Source organism: Euleptes europaea, chromosome 5 (assembly GCF_029931775.1).
Source record: "Euleptes europaea isolate rEulEur1 chromosome 5, rEulEur1.hap1, whole genome shotgun sequence".
Taxonomy (NCBI): Eukaryota; Metazoa; Chordata; class Lepidosauria; order Squamata; family Sphaerodactylidae; genus Euleptes; species Euleptes europaea.
Genome location: NC_079316.1, coordinates 20,904,701 through 20,924,447, shown reverse-complemented (window position 1 = coordinate 20,924,447; position 19,747 = coordinate 20,904,701). Strand labels below are relative to the sequence as shown.

General features: G+C 42.7%; 1 protein-coding gene across 12 annotated transcripts in view; it reads right to left on the bottom strand.

Annotated features, from left to right (window-relative positions):
- The window catches only part of MECOM (MDS1 and EVI1 complex locus), a 337,790-nt gene that overhangs the window by 6,984 nt on the left and 311,059 nt on the right, over positions 1-19,747 (bottom strand). For all 12 annotated transcript variants that reach the window (XM_056849692.1, XM_056849695.1, XM_056849697.1 and 9 more), the window contains 4 exons: positions 16,424-16,590; positions 11,662-11,739; positions 5,548-5,717; positions 4,338-4,467 (listed from right to left, as the gene is read on the bottom strand). In XM_056849692.1, the coding sequence (XP_056705670.1) occupies positions 4,338-4,467; positions 5,548-5,717; positions 11,662-11,739; positions 16,424-16,590 (545 nt within the window). The remainder of the gene's footprint in view (positions 1-4,337; positions 4,468-5,547; positions 5,718-11,661; positions 11,740-16,423; positions 16,591-19,747) is intronic.

The following is a 19,747-nucleotide window of genomic DNA, read 5'->3' as shown; positions in this document are numbered from 1 at the left end:
AAAACACATTCATGGCTTTCCATGGCTCCAGGGTGGGGGCATGTTTGGAGGTAGAGGTCCCAAACTTTCAGTGTAGCTTGAGGGGACCCTTCTTGCGAGAACCTGCAAGTTTTGTGAAGATTGGGTCAGGGGGTCCCGAGATATGCGGTCCCCCCCATCTGCCCATTGGAATGAATGGGAGCAGGCGATCCTTAATGTGCATCTAGAGATTGGCAAATCCAAGGCAAAACCTCCCGTGCATAAATGGCAAGAGATAGTCTCTGTGTGAGAATCTGCTAGAATCGTATTGGATTACTCCTGAGTCCTGACTCCCAGTCCCTGCTCCTGATGGAAGAGAAGAAGACATCCACAGTATGACTCATTTTGGGGCTTTTCTCTATAACTTTTTTTCTGTGTGTGTGTATGTGGGGGGGAGATTCTCTCTCTCTCTCTCTCTCTCTCTCTCTCTCTCTCTCTGTCTGTGTGTGTGTGTGTGTGTGTGTGTGTGAGTGAGGGGGGAAGCCAAAGGGGGGGGGTTACCTGTTCTGCTGGGTGGTGGGCTTGATTGCCTCTGTGTGGGACTGTGCTTTCTGCTGTTTTCACCGGTTGCCAACTTTGTCTGGAGTTAACTGTGGGTTAACAAAGTCTCTCTCTGGCTGGCTCCTATTGTTTCCAATGGGCTGTGCAGCCGCTCCTGTTGTTTATAATGGGCTAGCTTGTCATTCGTTTTAGTACATCCCATGTGAGTCTCTCTCTGTCTGGCCCATTCTTCTCCTTCGTTTGGAATTTGCGTCTTCTGGTTTGGGGGGGCTGTTCTGCTGAAGGGGTTTGATTGCCTCTGTGGAGTCTGATTTGGGGGGGTTACCTGTCCTGGGGGGGGGCTTGATCTCTTTGTGAGTGTGATTGTTGCTGTGGAAGATCTGAATCCAGCAGCATGAAATCTATCAATACTGAAGATACGCAATATGCGCAGGTCGCACTTAACGCAAGTAGCATTATAAGATGCACTTTGGCTGTGTTGAAATGAAAAGATATGTACGTTACCCATGCCAGTTACGCTGTTTACTTACGCTTTGAGCGGGATGCACTTTTGGCATAGTTACATCAGCTCTTAGAAGCCACGGACTGGCTTCTACTGTGTGTGTGTGTGTGGGGGAAAGCCAAAGGGGAGGTGACCTGTCCTGGTGGCGGGGGGGCCTGATTTCTTTGCGAGTGTGAGTGTTGCTGTTTTCACTGGTTGCCACCTTCGGCTGGAGGTCAGTGTGGGTCGGTGGTGAGTCTCTCTCTGGCTGCCCCAGAAACAATGGGAGGTTTTGCCTTGGATTTGCCGCTCTCTAGCTGCACATTACGGATCGCCTGCTCCCATTCATTCCAATGGGCAGATGGGGGGGACCGCATATCTCAGGACCCCCTGACCCAATCTTCACAAAATGTGGGGGTTCTCGCAAGAAGGGTCCCCTCAAGCTACACTGAAAGTTTGGAACCTCTACCTCCAAACATGCCCCCACCCTGGAGCCATGGAAAGCCACAAATTTGTTTTTTTATGGCTTTATTTCAATGGGCGATTTTTTGGGGGGGGACCCCTTCTGTGCCCCATATCTTGAGACCCCCTGACCTTTACAAAACTTGGGGATTCTCGCAAGAAGGGTCCCCTCAAGCTACACTGAAAGTTTGGGACCTCTACCTCCAAAAATGCCCCCCCTGGAGCCGTGGAATGCCGTGAATGTGTTTTTTATGGCTTTATTCCAATGGGCGATTTGGGGGGGGGGACCCCCTGACCCAATCTTTACAAAACTTGGGGGTTCTTACAAGAACGGTCCCCTCAAGCTACCCTGAAAGTTTGGGACCTCTACCTCCAAACATGCCCCCCCGGAGCTGCGGAAAGGAGCGAATGTGTTATTAATGACTTTAAATGGCCAATTTATTTGCGAACTCCGAATTGCGTGCCGAATTCCACGGATCTGATTCGGGAGAGTTTGGACTTTGGCATTTCCCGAATAAAAACGGGCTGAATTTTTCCGGATCTGAATTTTTCCGAATTTTTTTTCAACAGCCCTAGTTCAATTTCCAGCATTTCCAGTTGAAAGAATCAGGAGACAGGTGATGCAGACAGCCAGCATGGTGTAGTTGGTTAAGAGCAGTGGATTCTAATCTGGAGAACCAGGTTTTATTCCCCTCTCCTCCACATGAAGCCCGCTGGGTGACTTTGAGCCAGTCACAGTTCTCTGAGAACTCTCTCAGCCCACACAGAGCCAGGCAATGGCAAACCACTTCTAACCGTCTCTTGCCTTGAAAACCCTACAGGGTTACCATAAGTCAGCTGTGACTTGATGGCACACACACACACAAGTGATATGAAAGACCTATACCTGAGACCCTGGACAGCGACTGCCAGCCAGAGTAGACAACACTGACCTTGACAGAGCCGTGGTCTGACTTTGTATAAGGCACTTTCATGTGTTTAAGTGACTTTCACCCAGATCCTGGCCACACAGGATTCAGTCTTGTAGTGTGCAAAGTGTTGGAGGTCACTGAAGTGCAAATACCTTGGCTAAAGTGAAATCAGTGACCTTAAACTGCAGGGTGGGGTTTCACCATTGAAGTAAAGAAACAATAATGAAAATCACTGGTATCATTTAAAACTGTAAACCAGGATTTTAGCCCTATTTGCTTGTGTGCATCAGAGCTGGAGATGATATTAGTTTGCCTTACTAGAGCATCTAAACTGAAATTCAAACCCTAGTCCCAGTTCACCAGGAGCAGCCAAGGTTACCCAACCCATTCCCTAAAGCCCTTTTTTTTAAAAAAGGAATTTAATTTTTCGTCTGCTTGCTTTTAGATTTTCCAATACATTGTTTATTGGCTAAATAAAATGAAACCACACCAGAAATAATCTCATCATTGTCTAGATCATGCTGCACTACCCACAAACAATTATCTTATGGGAAATTGGTCGACATATCTGTATTCCGTCATCTATATTACTGGAAAAAAGGAAAGAAAGAAATAGAAATGAACCAATCATCGTTAAGGATTACAGAATCTATTCATCATGAGGAAGTAATTTTGGGAAGAGAATCAAGGAAATACAAATTTTCAATGATTTTGGAAAAAATTGAACTGGTCATCAACTGATGAGTGTCTTTGGCTTCTTTCATCAGAGGTACAATTCGGACAGGCATAAGACATTATGAACCAGGATTTGCCAGACTGCAAACTATGCGAGATGAAACTGTTTGAAGTGAAAAGGGTTTGGATTGTAACCAGAGTAATGAAAGCCATATGATTAAGAAAACAGATTTGCTAATTACAGTTTTCATAAGCAGTAATTTGCCAAATATGAAATATCCATCAAAAGTAGTCTAAAGTGACGAATTTCGAAAGGAAACACTGGAAGACCCATCAGCCTTTTCTTCTTAGAGACTTCCTATTTGAGGACATCTTGAGGCCAGATGGAGAAAACAAAATTGACCCATAACTATCAAGCCAGAAAAAAAAGTTAGAATAGGTATGTAATGTATAATCAACTGCCTTCATAAATATATGTTTGCTGGGTATATGCCTGCAACATAAAAATGGGGAAGGAAACTTGAAAAAGTAAAAGTCACAAGCTGTGTGCAGTTTCTCCCCTTGAAAGTAGAAAGCGAATCAATGAAAGAGAGGGGGAACTTTCAAATTAGTGCATCATCGCATGTAAGAGCACAGTGGCGTAGAAGGCTTGAGCTTATTCCCAGTGTAATGTTGTTTGCAAATTGAAAACAAAACAAAAACACACGGAGATGTACTCAAACTATGTACTGAATTAAGCCTGCTGAAACTCTAGTAGTGGGTTTATAGCAGTAAGTAGCAGTCCGAACAGAGTAGAGTCTTAAATTAGTATGGGACAGTTATATTTAACTTAATTAGGAGTGCAGCAGCACTCCCTAGCAACGTCCCCAGAAACCTTTAGATAGCCATGACAAGGAAGATGAATCATGAGCCAAGCCTGCTCATCAGGCTGGGGGTCCCTTTTCAAAAAAGGAAGCTTAAGCACAGTTGCTCGGCTTATTTGGAAAAAAAAATGCCCAAGGCTAACGGTAAAATTAAATTGTCTTTGGGAACGAAAAATTAAGACGGATGTGCAAAGCTGAATTTCAAGTAGGTAATGGACCTGGCTCAGAGAAAGTTTGGTATAATTAAGCAACCACGGAAATCAACAGAAGTTTCATGATTGCATTACAATCCCATTGGCTTTAAAGAGACCTTTTCTCTGGATTGCATCCAATACTTTTTTCAAATTGAGTTGGAAAAAGTAACACTTTCGTAGTAAAAAAGCTACAACTAATCAAGCCAAGCAGCATTGAATAGACCCAGCTTACCTTTCTTCTGAACTGTTGTGGTTGCTATTCCCAATGAAATTCCGAATTTCTGTAAAATATGAGTCCTCTTTGTCATCTAGGATAGCCCCTGTGCTTTCAAGTTCAGAGTGTGGTGAAGACGTAGCAGTACCTTCAGAGAAAGGCAAAAGTTTGATTACTGTCATTTGCATGATGCAATTAAGTTAATATGCTTTATTCAGCTCAATTGTTAAGATTACATTTATGTGTGTACAAGATTACAGAACTGGCTGCTAAAGTGGCTGGAAGAGTAAGCATCCATTTCCAGGTTCAGTCATGAGATATACAAAAAGATGAATGGATTAGTTGAAGAAATTGTTTGTACTGTCCCAACTGATTGGTCTTCCTTCTTAGTGAGGTCCTGTTCACTCATTCAAAATGATAGAAATGATATATGTAAATCCCATGGCACTGCCTAGATATCAATGAACCTCAATGGAATTCAGGGTGGGCTCCTGACAAACGTGTCTGAATATTGTGTCTAGTATTCTCAGCTTAGCATCTGATCAGATGGCCACTTCCATCTCTCTACCTACCCACCAGTAGCCACCAGTAGCCAGAAGGTCAAATCCACTGGATTGGTGAAGTAAAAGAGGTTTGGATGTGGTGCTAATGATTTCACTTCTTACTGGAATCATATGGCCTTTTATATGTCTGCTTGATCCTTTTCTTTCTTTATAATTTCAGGAAGAAAGGCAGTATCCAGTAGGGCTGATGAAGTGATCAACATTTCTTTAAGAGAAGGGGTTAGACCCAACCAACTCGAAGTAAGTAATATCCCACCCACTCAGTGGCCCCAGATTATAATTTTAACTATCCACCAGCGGCCAACATTCTCTTTTCTAAGGATGAGAATTTCAGTTTCTGATATGAATTTAAGATTACAGTCATGGCTGTTTAAAAGCCTTTGGAAGAAGTTAAAACCACAGCATTCATCTACCACAGGAAAAGTCGTATAATTGTTCTGGGATGGAAAGCATAGGGTTCACTGCCAGGATGACGCTACATCCTCAAAACAGTCTCTGTGGTGATCTCATAAACTTTGTTTCACTGTTTCAGAATCTATCAGCAAACTGATAAACAGATCTGCACCTGTTTTTGGAAGGCATTCACAAGACCCACTCCATGGCACTGTCAATGAACAAGGTCACCAAATATTTTGTGCGCAAAGAGAATACAGATATATACATACCAGACATGTTGCCATTCTCATGCTTTTTGAGATGTCTGTCTAAGTTGGTTTGTTGGCCAAAGCATCTGTCACATAAGTGACATTTGAAGGGCTTCTCCTTATTGTGGATGTTACGAACATGTCTCTGCAGGTTGGATGATATGCTGAAAGACCTGTCACAGTATTTGCATCTGAAAATAAACATCAAAGATGAAAACTAGTGTAAGAAATACAACTCAAATTTAAATGTTCCCAAATGTCATCACACACAAAAAAGAGGTGGTATCAATCAAACTGAAATACCAAAGCATAATGCAACTCTTGTCCTTCTAAAATGTGTTCAGTTCTATGGGCTGAACCAACTGTACATGTGATCCAATTCAGATTGCTTTTGCAGGTAAAGTTTTCCTTGACATAATGATGCAGAGTACAAAGTATGCAGGGGCATCCTAAGCAAAGTTATACCCTTCCAAGCCCGTTGACTTCAATGGACTTAAAGGCTGCAACACTGCTAAGGATGGCACTGTTATTCTTCAAATATGGTAGTTTCTGCTAATGATATTTATTTACTGATACTGTATTTCAAATTTCAAATACCTTTATTGGCATAGTACAATCTGTAGTATGTAAAAGGATAAAAGTTAGAGTAAAATAAAATTAAAATAAATCATTCCTTAATGTTGTGATTCTACTTCCGACTAGATTCCCATTGGTTGAGTACTATCGTCAAAATTTTTGCCACGTTTTTAGTTATCTCAGGATCCTTATCAGCTAATAGTTTGTAAAGTATTTTCATATTATTTGGTGAGAACTTCAAAACTATGGGTTTTATTAGGTTTCCTCTTGGGGAATCATAAAGAGGAAGGGATATTGTAATAAACCATGCTGCTAGTGATTATGGCCATATGCCAATTACATTGATTAGACATACAGCAAATGCAGTTTAAACATTTTCCAAAAGTAGAAAAACTCTGCTGTCTTCAGCATAGAATCATAGAGTTGGAAAGGACCACCAGGGTCATCTAGCCCAACCCCCTGCACAATGCAGGAAATTCTGAACTACCCCCCTACACACGCACACACAGTGACCCATACTCCATGCCGAGAAGATGGCCAAGGTGCCCTCCCTCTCATGATCTGCCTAAGGCTATAGAATCAGCATTGCTGACAGATGGCCATCTTGCCTATTCTTAAAAACCTCCAGGGAAGGAGAGCTTACCACCTCCCGAGGAAGCCTGCTCCACTGAGGAACTGCTCTGACTGTTAGAAAATTTTTCCTAATGTCTAGACAGAAACTCTTTTGATTTAATTTCAACCCGTTGGTTCTGATCCGACCTTCTGGGGCAACAGAAAACTCGGCACCATCCTCTATATGACACCCTTTCAAGTACTTGAAGATGGTTGTCATATCCCCTCTCAGTCTTCTCCTCTTCAGGCTAAACATACCCAGCTCCTTCAACCTTTCCTCATAGGACTTGGTCTCCAGACCCCTCACCTTTTGTGTATTCTGTTTGGATCAGATCCTCCAGTAATATAATGCCCCCTATACCCTTAAATGTTCTCTTTTTTTCCCTCTTCAGGAAGAACACAGAAATCAAATTAGAAATTTACTGATCTCTCAGAATGAGTTGTACGTATTTTACTCTTTTAAGTTATGCTTCCTTCTAGAGTTGTGCACTTCAAATATCTCCATTTTAAATTAATTTCATTATTTCAGAAAGGGTATGGTTATCATTTTCATGATATATTATCATTTCTGAAATCTGACTTGAGTACATATGTCAGATGTGGCAATATTAGGCATTGGTCAACCTGGTCTCTGTCCAGACATCAGATCTGCTGTCCTTTGGAATCAACAGGTTCAGACCTGGTCTCTGAATGTCAGGTCTACTTCCACTGTTTTCTATGGACAGTTGAGTTGCCCTCTGGAGACCAGGTCTACCCTTGTTGATCTCAATGGGCAGTAGATCTGGCTTCCGAGTCCCAAAGCCTAGTTCACATTCACATTTTTCAATGGGTGGAAGCACAGTTGGATGCCAGCTCCATTGCCCATTAATAATAATGTAGAAATAACTCGAAATAATCCCAACATTTTAGGAGTTGCCTTGCTCAATTTGGGATATTTCCCATCCAAAACAAAACAGGGAATTTGGGGCACCATTCTGGATCGGAAATATTTGAATGCACACCTCTACTTCCTGCTTCCTGTGTCAGAAATCAAGCTTCAGTATCTTCCTTAGTGGACAAGTCTTAATGGTAGAAAAGAGCAAGAGTCCAGAATGATACCCAGGCACAACTTACTACAAGATAAGCCCAGAGAGAATGACAACAGAACACCTCTGGTTGTCACTTATAGCTCCCAACTAAAACCAGTCCAACGAATTATTAAGGACCTACAACCAATGCTGGATTGTGACACTTCCCTCGCTGAAGCACTGGGGGTGGGGCATGTCCCTTTCTTGCTTACAGACAGCCGGCTAACCTAAAACAACTTCTCACCCATGATGATAAACTACTTAACAGGAACATGGACTCTGGCACCAAGGCCTGCAACAAACCAAGGTGCCAACTTTGCCCTCATATAGATTCTAGGAACATCATCTCTGGACCCACCAATGTCAGCCATACTATCTCAGGTTCATACTCCTGCTCATCTTCTAATGTGATTTATGCCATCACATGCCAGCAATGCCCTTCCACAATCTACATTGGACAAACAGGTCAGTCTCTTAGACAAAGATTAAATGGACATAAGTCTGACATCAGAAACCACAATACTAAAAAACCAGTGGGAGAACATTTCAACCTTCCAGGACATTCTGTTGCAGATTTAAGAGTAGCAGTTCTCTTACAAAGGAATTTCAAAGGGAGATTGGAAAGAGAAACTGCTGAATTACAGTTGATATTCAAACTAAAGACAATGCATTTACCTGGGCTGAATAAAGACCTTGCATTCATGGCTCATTACCAATGCTGATTTCTCCACACCCATCTCTCCCCTGGACATCACAGACTAGGAACACACCTAATCCCATCACGCCTGCTACTCACATTTACATACTGTTAACATTTACATACTAATGCTTGTCTGAATTCACTCTCTTCTACTTAAAGACAGATGGATTCACATTCTAGCTGTATCTGAAGAAGTGAGCTGTGGCTCACGAAAGCTCATACCCTGCCAGAAAATATTTTTGTTAGTCTTTAAGGTGCTACTGGACTCTTGCTCTTTTCTACTACTGCAGACAGACTAACACGGCTACCCACTGTGAAGTCTTAATGAGTACACCTGTCCATTAGGAAAGATACTAATAATTCGGATGGGATGGAGAAACGCAGGACATAGCAAAAAGAACCCCATTGTACATTCCCTTGGCATATGCAGAATGCATCTCAGTTATGCATCCTCAGAATGCATCCTCAGAAAGGAAGAGATGAAGCGGCACATACCATAGGACAATCTATTCCCATCTATTTAAAAAGTATTGTGCCAAAGCTTGTAAAGTATGGAAAACAGTGTTTCCAATATGGTACAATTAAGCACTTTGAGAAGAAAGAAAACATGAAACAAATTACTTCTAAGGCTGAAATCGCTTCTAAGGCTGCAAGGAGGTAGAAAGGCCACTTTCCCCTCCCTATTCAAAATTACCCTGTGTGATTAAATCTTTTCTTGTGGAATTAGTTTGCTTCGATTGCTAATCCTGGAGGAAATTCAGTTATCTTCCGAAACCCAGAAATAAACATTCCAAATCTTTAATACCGTGCCAACATGAGTAGTTTAGTCTATCACTCTAGTACCAGAGGCATCAATTTTCATACTTTGCAGTGATTTCGAGTCCCTGAAGCCTTTACTGTATTGCCCTTTAAGCCATTACTAAGACACACTATAACTATTCCAAATTCTCTGGCTGGCAGCTGGCCAACCGTCTTCATCACTGCCCAATCGTCTATTCCTCCTGAACTTCAAAACATGCCTGTAACATTGTATGCTAAGTCAATTATTCAGGGAAGAAATTATGCATTACATTGCTAATTGTTTCTGGCTGTTACGTGGCAGAGGAGCATAGCGTGTTTCAAGAAACCTCTTAAAGCATGAATTAAATTACATGCAAGCCCACTTCCCAAATAAATTCAGGACTGGAGGGTGTGGGGAGATCTATCCCAAAACAATGAGCTTGTTCTCCTTTCTCCGCAAGGCGTAAAATGCACTTTTGTTAGAAAATGAGCCAGGTTCCTTCCAATGGATTTCCTGTAAGTGCAAGTCCTATTATGTACAATTAAAATTCTCTTCTCATTTCAGCATGTGAATTGTTATCCTGGGCAATATTCCCAAAGGCTTCGCCCGTTGAGTCCCATGGAGATCTGGGGAACTCACCTGCGGCGGTGGGTGAAAAGAACTGAGGGATGCGCATGCTTGTGGGCAAGGCCGGATATGCTTGTGGGAATGCAATAAGTTCCCCAAAGGAGGTTAACAGGGGGAAGAATGAAACAGGGGACAACCCTTTTGCCATATGAAAATGCTGTTAATCCAGTTTGGATTACTTTGCATAGAATTTGTCGTTTTCCAGGATCCCCTTTGTATATAAGGTGAAAACGTTACCATTGTAGCTAATGAATTTTTTTTTTATGAAATGTGGTTGGAGACACTGAGTCCCAGATAAAACTGCTTCCATTTGGCCATCCCTGAAACAGATGGTTTCTCATGCTACAAGAAAACAGTGCGATTTTGACAAATCTAGACAGAGCTATGTGTTGGATGAAACATGCATACAGTCTTGCACAATGTTCAAGTATCCTAATTCTGTCCACCTTGCAGTGCAGTAGATGGAAATGTGCATCCACATTCACACGATGAGTTGAAAACCGCGACCACATCAGACACTTTGCATGGGAATGCACACTGCAATATGAAGGCATGATGCATTCCAATCCAACAAGTCTATGCATGCATGCATGCCTTTGCATGTGTCCCCTGCTGGATTGGATATGTGCCTGAAAGATGCCACTTCTTTTTTGCAAGCTGCAACATAGCTGTTGTTGCCTGTTGAATTAGCACAGCAATCTTGTTTTAAAATCCTGTGTTAGAAGATCTGCAACTCCTTACTAAGAGGACCAACATTTACTAATCCATTAAGGTTGCCAGGTCCCTCTCTGCTACCAGCAGGAAGATTTTGGGGCACAGCCTGAGGAGGGCGGGGTTTGGGAAGGGGAGGGACTTCAATGCCATACAGTCCAATTGCCATTTTCTCCAGGTGATCTGATCTCTATCGGCTGGAGATCAGATGTAATAGCAGGAGATCAGCGGTGGAGTCTGATCTGGAGAACCAGGTTTTATTCCCCACTCCTCCACATGAGCGGTGGACGTTAATCTGGTGAACTGGATTTGTTTCCCTACTCCTACATACGAAGCCAGCTGGGTGACCTTGGGCAAGTCACATTCTCTCAGCTTCACCTACCTCACAGGGTGTCTGTTGTCTTCTTCTTCTTCTACTTCTACTACTACCTGGAGGTTGGCAACCCTATAATCCATGGAGCTTTGGAAGAGGTATTTTTAATCCACATATCATATACAGGACTATTCATACTTGGCTTTAAATGATGGTAGGAACCATTCCTTGCTGAGATTTCTGGGTATCCCGAGATTGTGCAAAGGACCTCTGGGGCCGGCCTCTCCAGGTAGCACAAATGATGACCAGTTTTGCTCTAAAGAAGCATATTGTAAAATCTCATTCCATTTTCTTTTCTTTTTTTGTCCAAGGAGCATACAGTATCCTCTGATCACCAAAAGCTTTTTGGTGGTCAAAACCTACTATAGCAACTCCTGCAAGGAGGGCAGACAGACAACATCTTGAAAGTAGGGTTGCCAGGGCCCTCTTTGCTACCGACGGGAGGTTTTTGGGGTGGAGCCTGAGGAGGGAGGGGTTTGGGGAGGGGAGGGACTTCAATGTCACAGAATCCAACTGCCAAAGCGGCCATTTTCTCCCGGTGAACTGATCTCTATTGGATGGAGATTAGTTGTAATAGCAGGAGATTTCCAGCCACCACCTGGAGGCTGGCAACCCTACTTGAAAGAGATTCCTTGGGTTCAACACCCATCCCATGCTTTGCCACCCCACACACGCATTCATCTCGTACCTGTAAGGCTGTTCTCCAGTGTGTGTCCTCAGATGACGGGTTAGATTTGCAGATCTTGGGAAAATCTTGCCACAGTATCTGTTATCAGAGAGGGGTTTATACAGACAGCTTTTAATGCTTTGCTTTAATATTATACAGAGAAATCCTAGGCAGGATTGAACAGGGCTATAATTTATTCAGGGTTTAAATATTTCTGAAAAGAGATTCAGTTATTATATTGAATCAAAACCAAGGTGGCAATGTCTGTGTTTTCTGGGGTACCCACAAGCAACGTATGAGAGTAGGCCTTCATGATAATGTTCATCCAGACATTCTACTGTTATTAACTTTGTCACTTCCCTAGTAAAAAGCTTGTGGGGGGGGAAAACCTTATTCTATCAAAGGCTTGGGACCTTGGCTTGATGTAAACACGTTTTAAATTGTTCAGCTTATTCAATGTGTCAGCAAATGTGGCATCGTTCCATCCGCTAAAGATCAGACCAGACACGATTCGAGAGACCTAATCCATCAAGGTATGCTTCCATAATGACTTGCCTTGATGGCAGGTGACATGTTTTCAGAAAGCTCAGATAAACTAATATGCCAGTTATCAAACACATACACTAGCATTCTGAAAATGAAATAGAAGCATAAATAGCAGCTCTAGAAAAGAAAAAGAAAAGTGAAATAGCAACAGCAGGTTATTGTACCCCATTAGGACATATCCCAGAAAATATTACATCCAAAATGGAAATCCTAAGTAGCATTTCTGTAGGATGGGGGTTTCCATGTTTGGACCAGATAAGACCATTATGAGATGATTTTTGTCTTACAAATTCACCTGGGCAAAGATGGCTCAAGGCAGCTAACATTTATCGCATCAGAGGAAGAACTAAAAATCTTCCTCATAAGCTAAATAGTACCTGTTTCTTGAGGTAAATCGTCTTTTTATTACTTCACCATCCTAAAATCTACATTGTGCACATGAACACATGAAAGTGACTTATATTGAGACAGACCATGGGTTTATCAAGGTCAATGTTGCCTGTTCTTTCCAGGGTCTCAGATAGAGGTCCTTCACATTATCTACTATCTGGTCCTTTTAACTGGAGATGCTAGGGACTGAACCTGGGATCTTCTCAATGCAAAGCAGATGCTCTACCACTGAGCTATGGCCCCTCCCCAATTGTGAATGCAGCCTAAGTTTTGGAATGTGAAGGACCTTGAACTTCACGTATACAGTACCACACAATTTCAGTGTTGCGATTGTTGTTGAACATAATACTTGGTTTTGGATATTCATGGTGAATTATAACTGATCAAGCACTCATTCATTAGCGGGTACACAGAGTGATTTTATTTGAAATAAAGGATACTCATGATTCTCATTAACAGATATTCAAAATGATTTTGAGCCATCAAAGTGGTTAGGAGCAGTGGTTAGGAGCGGTTGACTGGAGAACCAGCTTGGTTTCCCCACTCCTCCACATGAGCGGCGGACTCTAATCTGGAGAACCAGCTTGGTTTCCCCACTCCTCCACATGAAGCCAGCTGGGTGACCTTGGGCTAGTCACAGCTCTCTTAGAGTTCTCTCAGCCACACCTACCTCACAGCATGAGCCAGCGTGGTGTAGTGGTTAAGAGTGGGGGTTTGGAGCAGTGGACTCTGATCTGGAGAACCAGATTTGATTCCCCACTCCTCCACATGAGTGGTGGAGGCTAAGCTGGTGAACTGGATTTGTTTCCCCACTCCTACACATGAAGCCAGCTGGGTGATCTTGGGCAAGTTACAGCTCTGTTAGAGATCTCTCAGCCCCACCTACCTCACAGGGTGTCTGTTGTGGGGAGGGGAAGGTGATTGTAAGCCGGTCTGAGTCTCCCTTAAGTGGTAGAGAAAGTCGGCATATAAAAACCAACTCTTCTTTTTTTGCTGTCAAGTCACAGCTGACTTATGGAGACCTCCTATTTTTTTTCTCATAGGGTGTCTGTTGTGGGGAGGGGAAGGGAAGGTGATTATAAGCCAGTTTGATTCTTCCTTATGCAGTAGAGAAAAGTCGGCATATAAAAACCAACTCTTCTTTTTTTGCTGTCAAGTCACAGTTGATTTATGGAGACCCCATAGGGTTTTCAAGGAAAGAGATGTTCAGAGGTGGTTTGCCATTGTCTGCCTCTGCTTAGCAACCCTGGACGCCCTTGGTCCTACCCAGTGTCCCATCCAAATACTTGTCAAGGTCAAGGCTGAGAGTTTGTGATTGGCCCAAGGTCACCCAGCAAGTTTCCATGCACAGTAGGGATTCAAACCTGGGTTTCCCAGATCCTAGTCCAACACTTTAACCACTACACCATGCTGGCTCTCACCCATTGAACTAGTGATCCTTTAAACAGCTTTTAATTTGTCGATGTACTGTGGACCAGATGGGGCACACTCCTGTCTCCCTAGCCAGGTCAGCCAACTCAGCAGGAGAAGAGAGGCAGTGAACGATCAAAAAGCATTTTAATTTGGTTTATTTTGGAAAGGGCATGCTTATCATTTTCACTTGATTTTTGGGAGTATTTATATTGTTCTGGTGTCCCAACACAATTTTCTGAGCAACAATACTTGTGATATTTAAGGAAAATGCTTTCCTCATATGCTTTCTGACTTTCCAATACAGAATTAAAACAATAATTTTGAAGTGCACATCCCTAGGAGCAACTAATAATAACTTCTGGGCATCTGGGCAGAAAAGCTGTGTAAAACTCAGTTATTCTTTTCTCTTTCAGGTTACAAGTGAGAAACCGGTAAGTATGGCCAGGCAACCTGCGTTAAAAATTTGCAGGCTTATTTGTCCATCTCTTTCTAAGAAGTCCTAGATAGTAGCATAGTATGAATCCTTTATTCCTCGAGTCACCCCCATGGAGGAAACATAAACAGTTGCATATGCAATCTGTTTACGTTTCCATGATGTGTTTTAAAATGAGAGATGGAAAGTACAGGAAATCTAGGGTAAAATCCTGAGCTTAAATGGCATGACACCCAATGCTGCCATACAGAAGACAAAGCACAGCCAAAAAGACCTATGAACATTTCCCAGGATGAACCGTACCAAAAACCATCACAATGCAACAATGTGACAACAGTAGAGACCAGACTATGCTACTGAGACTGAAAATTGTGTTTCCTGTTCTCTCTTAATGCAAGAATAGGTGCTCAGAGGAGTGAATTTACAAGTGTCTTGGATGGACAAAGACTGATTGACTATAGATGATTTCTTCTGTAAAGTAACAGGTACAACTTCCCCCTTACGGTTATTGCAGTGATAGCCCTGAACCAATAATAGTAATTTGACAGGATTCCGAATACAACGGAATGGAGCCTTGCTGTAAAGTAATAAACCTCTTCTATCAGTTTTCATTTTTCCAAATGCTACCCCAGCTACCGTATGAATCCAGAGAGTAAAATTGACAAGACCAGATCACAAACAGATTCCGGTCTAGTCAATTTTATTTCTAAATGGGGAGGGGAATCTCTTGACTGGTGGGACTAAGGCTGCCAACTCTGGCCTGGGAAATGCCTGGAGATTTGGGAGCAATGACTGTGGGGGAAGTATTTGGGAAGAATTTTCACCTTGAATCTATAGTATACCATAGATTCTGCCCTCTGAGGCTGCCATTTTCTCCAGGGGAATGGATCTCTAGTCTGGAGATCAGATTTTAATTCTGGGAGAACTCAAGGTCCCACCTGGAGGGTGGCAATCCTAGGTGAAATACTGATGAGAGAGCCCATGAACACACGAAGCTGCCTTATACTGAATCAGACCCTTGGTCCATCAAAGTCAGTATTGTCCACTCAGACCAGGGTCTCAGGCAGAGGTCTTTCACATCATCTACTTGCCTAGTCCCTAACTGGAAATGCTGGGGATTTAACCTGGGACCTTCTGAATGCCAAGCAGATGCTCTACCACTGAGAACACGGCCCCTCCTCTACGTGAACTCTTTTTTTCTTGCTAAAAGGCTACATGAATGCTCATGTGAATAAGCTCCCATCCTTCCACATGTGAAAAAATGCAGTAAAAATCACTTTAGAAGCAAGGCTGAAAACTGTTCAGACAAGGGCAGGCAGAAAGCGTAATACTTGTCAGGGCCACTCTCCAGAAATTGACTTTTAAAATTTTGACAAAATTTCAAATTCAAATTTGCACCGTACTGACGTGTGAAATTAATTACATTTTGAGGCCAGCAAGAAAGGCTCCCTTTGAATCTTACAAATGGTCTTCCACTTAGGACCTGAAAGACCACAGATGTCTTATGTACTCGATCCAACTTCCGAAACAAAACTTTCATTGATTCTTTGGGAGAGGTCGATCGGAGCCAAATATTTGCAATGACGACTCAGATGTTTTAACACCTCTCCTAATCATCAGCAGATCTTGTGAAAAGGAAAGACCAAGAGGAAAACAGTCTTGCAGTACAGGATCAGAAAAAAAATATGAGGGAAAAGATCATGCATTAATATAAAGGTGATGAGGAAATTTTGGAACAAGCCCGCATATGTAATGTTTCAGCCTCATTTATCAAACTCAAGGTAATGTAGGACAAATTTCTCCTGTAATTACAAACAAACACACAATCAAACACTATGCCCATGTCTGGCTGAATAAAGAACCTTTTAAAATGCCAGTGACCCACCATAATCCCTATTAATCATCCACTCCCAAGTAATTTCTAAAGTAAACAACAGCGGTGTGCAAAAGAAAAGAGTTATTCGGACAGCCTGTTGGGGGTTATTCGCTCGGGGAGTTTACCTGCAGGTATAGCGTTCTTTGCCCTTCCGCAGAAGGTTTTCCGGCAAGGTGCTGGGCGGGGCTCGGAAGTTGAACATGGACGGGACGGACTGTATGAGCTCACTGGCTTCTGGTTTCAGGGCACTAAAGCTCTCTAACTTTTCGGCCATGTTTTCAATGGCTGACATCTGCAAGAAGAAAATACCGTACCATGAGGATATTCTTGTCATCCACAGAGAACACCTGAGCCAAGCAATACCCATTTAAAAAGTCTACGACATCTATTTGCCATGCCTTTTTTTTTCAGACACAGCAAAGGAACCAAGAACAGAACTGTCAGAACTGTTTTAATGACAAAATTAGTCTTTGGGGTTCTTTTTTCACACTGCTGGCTTATTCTGATACAGTGATAATTTAATGTGTTATCTGCAAATATAAACTGGATCCAAACTGACCGAACAATTATGATATCTCCAAAGATCCCTGAGCTGCAGTTTTATTAGTTTCGTGCCCTCTTCCCAGAATGTTAATTCCCAAGAGACCTTGGGGGTGGGGGCAGGATATTTAGATCAGTTTATGTTTGTAGCCCATTAGCCAGTCTTCTAGAGGCCATCTCGCTCCATGAAATCAGCAGTAAGCTTCCATCTTGGCCTAATTCAAAGCTTGCTAGCTAGCTTCCTTCCTTTCTGTGTGACATTAGGATTACACATACACGCACAGAGCATCCACCTCTATCAAGGTGACTGAAGAAGCCAATTCATGGGCGCTCTCTGTGTGTGCAATGGTCATACTTGGAGTTCTGCTATGCACACTGTTTCAATCCTATTAGAAAAAGACTATGCATTTTATCAGCCACCATGAGTTTTGCCAATTCTCTGGACTGGTTCACACATGTAATAGCTATGGAATTAGATGGTGACATGCATGTATGAACAGGACACTGTGAATCTAACATCAAGGCTGGAACTTTTTCACAACCACAGATACATCAGATGTATCAGTGGTGGCAATCATCAAGGACAGAGTGACCAAGTATAGAAAAATCAAGGGATGAGCACGCACGTGTGAACCAGCCCTTAAAGATACTATGTGGGTCATCTCCAAGCTGGCAGGAGCCAGCTCCCCAGGGAACCGTCCTACCAATTAAGCCATAGGTGTCAAACTCATTTGTTATGAGGGCCGGATATGACATAAATGTCACTTGGTCAGGCCGAGCCATGCCTCGCCAGCCTAGATCGGGAATTAGGGGGGGGGGCTGCCTCGGCTGGTGATCCCACAGTGGGCTCACTAGCCCAGATAGGGACTGAGGGTGGCTGTTTCAGCTGGCTCGTGGGCTGGATAAGAGCTCTCAAGGGTCCTGATCCGGCCCTTGGTCTGTATGTTTGACACCCCTGAATTAAGCACTAGGTTGCCATAGGAATGATTTGTTAATACTTCTAATGGCAGTGCTACTGAAATTATTAAAGATGTATTGAATGCCAGCTCAGTTGCTCAGGTCAAGACAACAGTGCAGATCAGGGATTGACCAATGGCGGAGTAAGGTGGTTGCAAGGTAAGGTATGCCCATAAGGTAAAGTTGGGTTGTTTAGGGAAGCTTTACTCCTGAATAAACACATTGCTTAGTGGAGAGATCACACTGTTAATAAAACTGCCAATGCAGCGATATTCCAAAAAATGGGACAAGTTACACCACATATGAAACAGCCCTCACAGAAAATGCTAGTGGGTTGGATCTTGTGCATCTATTCCATTAGTGGGTGTGATTTCCTCCAGAGCACAGAGGCTTTTCCTGACACAAGAGGCTATCTGAAGAGCCCATGCTTGCACCAGAGGATAGCACTACCCCTAGACCGACAGAGCTGCAGGATCTAATCTACGGACTTAGCAAAAGCTAAAAATATTATTTCACTGGAATGAAATCCGTAGAATCACACCCTTTGCTTTGAATGATAGTAGTACTACTGTGGCATAAGCCAATTGTCTCTATCCTAAGCAAGGCCATTTTGCAAAAAAACAAACAACAACAACACCCCCCAATTTAATAAATGAGTCTCATCTCATGAGGCTAGGTGCCCATAGACTTTATTTGCTTAGCACGTACATCACACTTACATAAGAGCCACTCCATCAGGCTCAATATTATTTAGCAGTGACACACACACCCACAAAAAGGTATATAAAAAAAGACTGGTTTGGCTTTTATTTTTCATATTAAAATGCAGGATAAATAAAATAATGCAGTTTGCGCCTGAACTTTTCAGCCCCCCCCCAAAATATAACAGCTTGTTTGCTTGAAATGACTATTCACATCCTGCTTAGCACTAGGTTTTTTTCTCCCCTTTCGCCCACAGCCTGCCCTCTCGTTTCATGCTCAGACTCCTAATGCTCACTACAAATTGCAATGTACAGGGTACCACCGCCAATTTGCCAAATGTCTTTCATCAAACACTGTGCACACAAAAAAACAAAAAAAACCCCACACATCTCAGAGGGAAGTCAAGATACATTTACTTGTCAGGAGACAAATGGGAAAGCAGAGGGAAGCAGCGAGAGCTGGAAGCTCTGGGGTTTGATTCATAATCACTCAGCTGCTAAAACATTCTCCACAGATGCAAGTGGACAGGGCATTTGTCAATATGAAGGGTTCTGACAGGTACTGATCGCGGGGCCGAGATATGTAATGATGATGCTAGTTGGGATGGGAGGTAATTCCATCCTAGTAGAGCAATGTCATTATCGGCCTACAGTCTTCAGTGCTATCGTAACATTTATTTTGCGGTCCTCCTTATTTTTCCTTCCCCTCTGCCCAGAATCATTCATTGATTGTATTTCCCATTGCCTTTAATAGCTCCTAATTGTTCATGGAGAGGAATCATTTTACATCTATTTTACTGATTTCAAAGATAGCAGCCAAGCATCCATAAACTGGGGGTGGGGGGTACCCCACCATCCTTCAGCCATCAGGCTGCTTGGTGTCACATGGCTTGTGTTGGTGCCTGTTTATGGCTGGGGAAGGAAGATCCAGGAGGATGACAAATACTTATTTCTATCTGTCTAAATATCCAAGCTAGTTTCATTATGGAGTGGTTTATTTAAAAAAATAATAATCAGCAGTTGGATCAGCATCCCCCATTCCCACAGACCCCAGCAGTAATATTTATTTGTTTGTTAGTTTGTTTCACCCTCCCCAGCAATGCTGGGATCAGGGCAGTTTCCAACCAGATAAATACAATAAACCCTATAAATACATAGAGATATAAATATAGCCCATTAAACACCCTAATAAATGCTTAAAACTAAATCTAGCAGCAACATGGCGCCCTGACTACCAACTTGTACCTATAA